Source organism: Copadichromis virginalis, linkage group LG9 (assembly GCF_057382275.1).
Source record: "Copadichromis virginalis isolate Kocher_CV1m ecotype Utaka linkage group LG9, C_Virginalis_male_GT1.1, whole genome shotgun sequence".
Classification (NCBI taxonomy): Eukaryota; Metazoa; Chordata; class Actinopteri; order Cichliformes; family Cichlidae; genus Copadichromis; species Copadichromis virginalis.
This window is the reverse complement of record NC_140626.1, coordinates 12,584,342-12,594,120: the sequence shown is the minus strand read 5'-3', so window position 1 is coordinate 12,594,120 and position 9,779 is coordinate 12,584,342. Positions and strand designations below refer to the sequence as shown.

Below are 9,779 nucleotides of genomic sequence, written 5' to 3'. Positions count from 1 at the left end.
CCTTGAGTCCGCTGGGCCCATAATGGCAGGATCGTTCTGTCACGGTCTGGGGGGCAGACCGTGGGGGATGTTGGAGAAAGGACCCAAACGCTGGACTTAATGAAATGAACAGTGGGTTTATTTACAGTGAGGTAAATGTACACCACACATTGAATCTCCAAAAGTGCTCCCTCGACTCCCGTGACGTGTCTTCTCCCAAGTGCTGGTATCCCGTGCTCTCTGCCCCTGTGCCTTCACACACCCCGTGTGTCTTGCAGTCCTGTGTTCCACTCTCCTGAGGAAAAATCACAGACACAGCCGTTATGGCACCAACTCCAGCAGGCATACACTGACCAGCACTACAAACACTGACATGGAGTCTAACTCAACGATCCTGCGCCGGAGGAAGCTCCATCGCTCTGTTAAGTAGCTCCCCCGACGATCCTGATCAGAAGCAGGTGTGTGGTAAGCTAGGCGTGACCAGCAGCTGGCAGGGCCACACCCATCAGGCCTGCAGGTGGCTGTCCTTCATCCTCCAGCCTCACACACACACACACACACCAGCATGGAACACAAGAGCACAGTGCAGCAAACATACATCCAATACACTAATAACAATAAAGGTCCACACTGTTCACGAACCCCGAGTCCCCGGAACCGGGTCCGTGACAGTACCCCCCCTCTACAATGCTACAATGTTTAAATTGGTAGCTTGCTGACGGCTGACAGCATCCGTCCCAAATCACAGTCATACCTGGAGCAGGCAGGGTGAATCTAAAGGGGGGCATGGGGTGTACTAGACCATATTTATTTCAAGGCTTTTAGAATATCGTCTGCCTGTCTTGCCTCATATTCCTGGAATTCATGTTGTCTCAAGTCTCGGTTTTTCTCAGGTTCAGGTGTCTCACAGTGGAAATTTATGTTTGTTTTATGGTTTGTATTGTTTTGATCTTAGTGTGTATTGGTGCGTACAGTACTGATTTTGTTTGCATGGTTTTACCCTGATATTTATATTCCATGTTTCAGTGTTTCAGTGTTTCAGTGATGTTAATCCACTGTGGACTGGGCGGACAATAGCAGGCGCCTGTTGAACTGTGGGCGGACCTGTTGCCTGATCTTGGGGTGCGACGGGTCATTTGCAGATGGACCGGCCACCGTAACACAGCAACCCAGTCCATTCCTGCAAGAGGGGTGACAGTGGGAGATGACGCGTGTAATCGACAGCAGGGCAGAGGTGCACCTATGCTTGCATAGGTATGTGAGAATCGCTTTCCCCACTTTTGTGCACCCAGTGCAGCTTTGTCAGGGGAGGGTCGCAGCGGCCATGCCGACTACGTAGCTGGCCAATGTCTGTCTGTTTCAAGGCGGTACTACGAGGGAGGCTCCGTTTACAGTAATCAAGCTCAAATTGTGGAGTGCAGCTGGGCTGGGCTGCAACGCGCCCTTCAGGCAGAGACAGGGCCGAGATACGAGGTTCCTCCGTGGATTTCTGGCTTGCGTGGTCTCTATTTAAGAAGAGGAATTCCTTCCCTGGTTTTAAATAAAAGGAACATTCACCCGAGCGTGGCTGGACAGTGGTATCAGGGGGTTGGGGGGGATTGTTAGTTTATGTGAAACATTGTATTGTATTATTTCTTGAATAGTGCGTATTTATTGCTGTCGGCAGGCGTTTTAGCACGCTGAGAACGTTTTTATTGTATATGCATCTTTTAAAATTGTGTTTGTTAAGTCCATTTTTTCTTCCTTCTCTGGAATAAATGGCCTGTTTAAGACCTGTTTAGTCTCTGTGCCCTGCGCTCTTATTCACTTGCTCCCCTCCTCCTTGCATACGAAAGAACTTTCTGGTGGGAAATTTAGACCTACCAGCTTTTGTGGCTACACATGCCATGTCTAGCTTCAGCTTCACTAGTTCAGGTTATAGTTTATTTGTCGCCATTGCCTTTTTGTTTCTACATTTTTTAAACAGCCAGAATAAAAGGCTCGCTTTTTATTAAACTTCATTACTCTCCGTCTTCTTTTCTGCTTTTGGGTCCGCTCCTCAAACACACCGGCCACCCAGGTCATAACAAATACATTATCTAAACTTAGCAGGTAGCTAGCATCCAACACAAATAACTTGACAAAATGTCTTTTTTATTTTATTGGTCAGAGTTCTGGCCTCAATATAAGAGTGGCTACTTAGCATTGATATGTAAAACAGTTTTGAAACTGGGTTTTTGGAGACCTGTGATGTAAATTTTTCTGTCTCTAAAGCACGCAAAAATGCCCCCCCACCCCCACCCCCAACGACCCATGTGAAAATAATAAGCAATAGCTTTAAATTACAAAAAAGTGTTTAGTAGCCCTGTATTTCGCATTGTTCAAATTTACATTAAGAGAATCTGCGATGAATGTTTCAATAAATCTGTTTCAACAAATAAGTGTTATTTTCTTTTCCTTTCTCCAGTCAACAGATTCAGTGTAAATGTGTTGGTATAACTTTAATGTGGTAATATGCTTTTGTTTGTATGATTTGGCACCCTCTTGTGGCCACAGTTGGCACTTGGGAAGTTGTTATGCCCAGCTAGTTTGCTCCAAGTGCTCAGTGGAGGTGAAACCTTTGCCCACGCATGCCTGTAAGTTTCCATTACATACTATAACCTTAACTATCTGATTTGTGATGCATGTGTAATGTGAGTATACTGAGTTACTATTTCAGCTGTGTGGTCATTACTCATTTGTAAAGCTACTTGTGTGCTAGCGACTGTATATTAGCATGTGCTTGTTAACTTGCTATGATCAATAATGCTAGTTAACTGAAGGTGATGTTTATGTTTAATTTAGGCAACCTTAAGATTTATGTTTTTGCTGGTTGTCATGAAAACTAAGTTTCAGTTAGTACATTATGTATGTTCAGTGAATGAGAAGGTAATTATCTGTTTTGTGTTTATTTAGTTTTACAAAAAGAAAAGAGAAAGGAGAGTAATGAAAATGGATAAAGGATACCATGTATAAGAAGCCTCAGTAACATGGCCTGTAAACTGGAGATGCAGATCGAAGTAAAGAAGAATCTCAGTTCAAAGCATTCTCTTCTTCTCATTCTGTTCACTGTCTGTCAAACAAGCTAAATCACGCCCACATCTAGTGAGGACAGAACAGTAAATGTGTCTTTCTAAAGAATCTCTATCTGCACTGAACTTTCATACTGTAAATGACTGAAATGCCAACTTGGAATAAAGAGGAGAATGAGTAATATATTTATTAGGAAGTTCGCAGATTGTCTGTCACAAAGCTCATCACTTAAATCAATCAAAAGATTTAACCTGTTCCTCATTTGTGTAAATAAAGTTTTTATATTTTATAGGAACACAATCATTTATGACAGTTGATTCAACAGAAACTGTATCAGTTATAACGTACATTTATCTAGAACCACCAATGTGACACAACAAACCACTGAATGGGCACATTCATGTATTCATGGAACAAATAATATCTTAAAAAATGAACGCACACATAAAATCAGTACACAGAATCACTGACCACATGATTAAGAAATGTTGTTGTAAAAGCTGATAGAAACTTTGTTTGTTTTATCAGTTCTTCACCAGTGAAGTAAATCAGCCACAAACAGACACTTTATCATTCATGATATCATATCATATACACAGTAACACCACAATAAGTACAGTGTCGTTGTTGTGCAGCAACACCACGCTATGATGTTAGTTAACTTAAACAGTAGGTTTCACAAATATTAACATTACTTTGAATCCTATACAGATGTTTCAGTCAGCATGCAGATGTTCACATGACTGATGTCCAAGATTTTTGTCCTCCTGTTGCACTAGTTTGGTCTATGATGCAGCTTGATTCATGTAGATGGTTTCTGTCTCTGGTTTGTTGAACTGTCTTGATCTAAACCAGCTGAAGAAAAAAACAAATTGAAATGAAACTAGTTTTTGGTTCATTTCTGTAGTTATGAATAATAAAAATCTACTTAATCCACTCAAAATAGAAGTGAAATTAACCCTGTAGCCTGTAAATAGTTATAAATGTCTATCATAGAAGCAGCTGACTCACCACTCAAATAAGACCAGTGTGCTCACAAGCAGTATGATTCCCACAGTCTTCACTACAATGCAGACACCGAACAGTTTTCCTGACTGTTCATCTGCAAGGCAACGAGATTTTAGAGCAACAAAAAGATGAAATAAAAGAAAATTGAACATTTCACATTAAACACAGCCCCCTGAGGGGACGCGACTATGATGCTTTCTATGTGGCTTTGTCCTGTTTTCTTTTCACTCAGATAAATCGAACTTGGAGCTAACCCCAGTCGTCAGTTTGAGACATATTAGTCTTGAGTCTTAATTCTTCAGCTTATTGTAGAGTAGTGTTACTAGAAAAGTTAATATTATCACCTTCTGTTATTTTGTGATCATTTTTTTTTATTTGTGCATTTCTTCTTTTCATGATGAAAGTGGCTGTGCTGTGTTTTTTCAGCTAATTTAGGATAAAGTTAATATTTTTTATAGGCTTTTTACCGTCCTTATGAATATAAATGTAATATAATAAATAATAAAAAAATTAAAATATGTTTAGAAAATGTCTGTATTTTTCTTGTCTCTTTTTTTAGCACTTTATGTAAGACAATTACTTTCTGACATCAATTTACAGTTTAACGTTGAAATATTGATGCAAAATGCATTTGATTACCACTTGAAGTTATATATGGTGGTGGTCAGAGGGCCCGGTGGCGCCAGTGTTCGGCAGCCTCGCCTCTGTCAGTGCGCCCCAGGGTGGCTGTGGCTGCAATGTAGCTTGCCATCACCAGTGTTTGAATGGGTGGATGACTGGATGTGTAAAGCGCTTTGGGGTCCTTAGGGACTAGTAAAGCGCCATACAAATACAGGCCATTTACCATTAATGTTTGTTTTCGTGGACAAGAAAAAGGAAAATATGTGAATACAACACATCAGTAGCTTCAGCCTTTACCTGTAACAGACACACAAATCTCTGCTGATGTCTGATTACCCAGATCATTAGTGGCCACACAGTAATAAACTCCTCCATCTGTTACACTGAAGCTGTAAATCTCTCCTTCAGATACTTTCACAGCTCCATCTCTGCTCTTCTTGAACCAGGTGAAGCTGCTGACTGGAGGTTTGGCTCTGCTGGAGCAGGTCAGCTTCACCCAGCTGCCTGCTGACACCAAACCTGATGGACTGATGGATGCGGAGGTGTCTTTAGGAGCATCTGAGAAAAAGAAAGAAAATGATATCTCATAAATTATGATTAGTTGGCAGGATTTAAAAAAAAAACCTTTGATTGTCTTACATGAAACACTGAGAGTCTCTTCTGTCTCTGCTGTCTTGGTGTCGTTTCCTTGGTTCACAGGGTATCTGGCAGAGCAGCTGATCTTCGTTCCATCATGTGTGTCTGACAGAGTGATGTTCTGCTGGATTTTAGTTGTAAAGCTTCCATCTGTGTTTTCCTCTATTTTGTTGTGAGAGTCTTGTTGGAGATTCCAGGTGAGTTGAGGAGGGGAGTGTGGACAGGGAGTGAGAGCTGAGCAGGTTATAGTGACAGACTCCTTCTCCTTCCGATGATCACCTGGGGTTGTAATATTGGGCCTCCAAGGAGAATCTGTGGTTTCACATTAAACACAGTTTGTAAACTAATAATACCGTCAAGAAACAGATGAAGATCAGCCACAACAATGGATTAAAAACCAAAGTGAGGTATTGTCCTCCTTCCTGAAATCCTGCATATTTGTCTCACTTAAAGGTTTCGGATTAAAACTCAGTTTAATATTAGACAAAGATAACCTGAGTAAAAGATGGTGGTGGTTGTGTTATGGTCCTTGACTCAAAAAAATAAAAATAAAAAAAAACCTGAAGGTGACGTTTACCACGTGAAATCCAAAATAAATGTAATGCTTTGATTTTAAACAAGTTGTTCATGCTTGGAAAATGTAGCTGAATAAAATTATTAGGCAAAGAAGAGGGAACCAAAATTCTTCAATAGCACTGTGAATGACTCATTACCAGCTATCAAAACACTTGCAGTTCTTGCTGCCAAGACATTTAAGTACTAACACAGGGGATTGGATAACATTTTTCCTTAAAAATAAAATCACCATTCAAAACTGCAATTTTTATTCAGTCAGATTGTCTTTGTCTTATCAAAAGAAACATGCAGAAGTGACAAATATGCAAATGCCTTTTTAGTTTTTAATCACTAACAGACAGGATTCTTCCTTTTGTGTCCCCTGTAAGTGCAGGAAAGGTTGGGGAAGGGATGTAGAGAGAGACTTGTGTCAAGACGTTAGTTTGTTGAACAGTAACTTGTGAAATTTCCATGGAAACTAGACTATTTATGTCACGGTACTAGGTCATGTGACCCAGTATGTATGTTGTTAATGTGTCATTTTGTATTAATTTGTGTTCTAGTTTCAGTTTAGCTCATCCAGTCAATTTCTAGGTTGCCATTAGTCCTTTGTTTCTTAATTTCTTTGTGTCATCTTTCCCTATGTTAAAACTCCCCTTGTTGTTTATTGTTTGTTATTGGTCATGTTTCTTGCCTTTCTGGTTAATGTTGTCAAGTTTGTGTCATGCCTGCGTCTTGTCATGTTTTCCTGTTTATTGTGAAAGTCCAGTTTCCATGTCTTTGTGTTTTTGGTTTACATTTCCTGTGCATCATTATGTTCATCCTAGTCAGCTGTTTCCTCATGTGTCTCCACTCCCCCTAATCACATTATGTTTATATTTAAGTCCTTTGTCTCTTAATGTTTTTTGTCAGGTCGTCTGTTATCTTTGCCACAGGTTTTACAATTTTCCCCTCATTGTTTCAGCGTGTTTCATAGCATTCCTAGTTGCTCTGTATTCATAGTATTTCATAATCTTTTCACAGAGTGTCATTGTCTTTTAGTTTATACAGTGTTCATAGTCCCCTTAGTTTTCCCAGTTTCAGTGTGTCTCTAGAGTTGTTCTCATGCCATCAGCCACAATAAAGGCTCGCTTTATTTTTGGAAACTTAGTTCTGTCTTCACCGTGTCTGCTTTTGGATCTACCTCATCTACACACCGGCACACCCTGCCGTGACAATTTAAACATAACAAAAAATCATAAATATGCTTTTAAACAGTGACTTTTTCTTTGTATGCAGGATTTCTTCTCTTTTATTTTTTATTTTCTGTTTTTTCTGTCTTTACTACAGTTTTTTTTTTTTTTACTGATTCCCAATTTTACTGCTCACAATAAAGACCCTAGAAGACTAATTATTGTCCTGAGCCGTCTTAATTTTCCGAGTTTCCAGCTAAACACAAAACACTTAAATGTGCTTATTTCTGTTACATTTGTTCATAATTTCTTTTTTAGTTGCTTTGAATAAAAGCTGCAGCTGATTATACTTTGTTTATAGAAATTAGAGGAAACTTTCTTACCTTTAATTGTTATTTGAAGAGAATCACAAACAGCTGTTGATCTGAATGGCCAGTTCATAATTCTGAAGTAGTATGTGTTTGTATAATTTGTGATTAAATTGGAAAACAGAGTGGTGCAGTTTCTCTGTGTCAGGTTTCCTGTAATATTCATTGGATAGATGTTAAATGTCACACTGCTGTTGAAGATCACGTTTTCTGGATTAAGTCTAACATTAGTATGATTTTTAATCCACACTGCAAACACAGGTCTTGTGCTGTCAAACTTTACTGGTCCAGCATCACTAAAGTTACATGGGATTTGTAAACAAGATCCACTCAGAGCCTCCATCTCTGTTGGTGCAGTGATGAACAGGTGTGTGTTTGGAGGACAAGCAGCCACAGTGCCTGAAAAACAGAATATCATGAAAATATAGAAATGTAGATAAAGAGAAAATCCATGATGAACAATCTGACTTTAAGAGTCGTGGGTTTGCTTTTTATCCCTTGTTCTTTTGACATCCTCAGATACTTGACTTTGTAAAGTATCTGTCTGCTCTGATCTGTCAGACTGTAAGTGACTGAAATGAGATGGCTCACTTGGAATAATGAGGAAACTCAGTAACATGATGTCTGTCATAAAACCCATCACCTGGAAAAACATGAAGAAAAGAATCATTACACAAATAAGACACAAAAACAGGAACTTGCCTCATTTTGTAAAGCACTTACAAAACAAAAACTAAAAAAAATCTAATAAAGCCTTTTTTTTTCATTGCAATGCACAAAATTAATAAACTGTGTAAAGGTTTTCTTACCAAATGATCAGTCTGCAACACAGGAGAGACGACAACATAAAAGTCAGTGTGTGATTTTAGCAGTGTGAGTGAAACACTTCTCTGTTTAGATGTTGTAATGTCAAAGCAAACAGACCTGTGATAATTTTGGTTTTCTGTTGTTCTTTAATCAGTCAGTCTGCTTTTTGTTCCCATCATGCACTCTGTTGACACTTCAGATGCTGCCACTCCCACCTGCCTCTAGATTCGCCTGACACTCCACTCACATGCAAACATATTCCTCATTCTCTCAGTAGTTCCCTTCCATGTACGCCTCCCTTGGCTTTGTCTGTTCTGCGTTTTTTGAGACTGACCTTAGTGTCCGTGTGTTTGTTTTATTTTATTTGCTAAATAAGGACTTTTCATTTTTATTTGTATCTAAAAATATTTTAGATATATTGGGGTTTTTTTTCTTACAGCAACAGAATAATTGCCAAAGAGCTATTACCCAAAAACATAGTATCTACATGGTGTACACTGTATTTTCCACACAAAAAAAGAAAGAAAGAAAAATAGAGGACAAACGTGGCATGCCTTAAAAAAAAAATCTGCAGCACTTTCACAAAAGATTGCCAAATTAATGTCCATGTGGCAGGGGTGTGGTCTCTGGCCTGCTGCTGCTGAGCTTATGGGACAGTGCTGGGATGTCAAAGTGGACAGGTGATTTTGATGGGATTAGTGACTCTCTTCCCTTTTTATAGTGACAGAGGAGACTGGCAAGAGGTGAGTGTATAAGTATAACAATCAAATCATTTTCATTCTACTCATGTTGTGTAAATATCGACACTTCACCAAGTTCTTTTAATTCCTCAGAGGCATCCGATGGAAGACAAAACACTGCTCAGTTGACCATTTAACTCTTTATTTCTCTTTCACATTACTTCTAGACGGGAGATGCGTCCTGCATGACACACTGCCACGGATCTCAAAATGTTGGTGTGCCCCTAAAAGTTTAATTACAGAAGCTCTCTCATTCTAGTCTAAACAACAGTGTCTCATTAACTTTCCACTAGAGATGGTCCCCTCTTATCTGCATTTTCCCAGCATGAGCGACCTGTGATTGGATTTCTGTCTTTCTTTTTTCACTCAGTCTGCTTTTTATGTTCCCATCATGCACTCTGCTGTCATTTTAGAAAGCTGCAACTCCCACCTGCCTCTAGATTCATCTGTTCTGAACCCTCCACTCACATGCAAACATATTCCTCAATCTCTCAGTAGTTCCCTTGAACATGAAGCAGTTTATGTACTCTCCTTTGGCATTGTCTGTTCTGCTTTGTTCTTATCAGTTCTGATATGCGTTTTCTGAGACCAGTGGCTATTTTGAGCTTCCTCTCCATGTTTGTGTGTGTTTGTTTTTTTTAACATAGAAGTTAGGACTCTGCATTTTTATTTTTATTTTAAGGAAAAGTTTTTTGTTTTGTTTTGTATTTCAGCAACAAAATAATTGCATTAGAGCCAATTACCCAAAAACATAGTATCAATTCAGTGTATGAACCCCCCCCCCCCCCCTTCCCCCCAAAAAGAAAACAGAGGACAAAGTGGCACTTCAAAAAAAAAAATCT

General features: G+C 39.3%; 1 protein-coding gene across 1 annotated transcript; it reads right to left on the bottom strand.

The window, feature by feature from the left end:
- Positions 1 to 3,202: 3,202 nt before the first annotated feature.
- Positions 3,203 to 8,021, bottom strand: LOC146701459 (myelin-associated glycoprotein-like). The gene is made up of 6 exons (XM_085467802.1): positions 7,982 to 8,021; positions 7,406 to 7,789; positions 5,299 to 5,607; positions 4,957 to 5,217; positions 4,042 to 4,132; positions 3,203 to 3,885 (listed from the first exon to the last, which is right to left on the bottom strand). Exons 1-6 carry the CDS (start codon positions 8,019 to 8,021, stop codon positions 3,816 to 3,818), a joined length of 1,155 nt encoding a protein of 384 aa, XP_085323928.1. The 3' UTR covers positions 3,203 to 3,815.
- Positions 8,022 to 9,779: the final 1,758 nt, after the last annotated feature.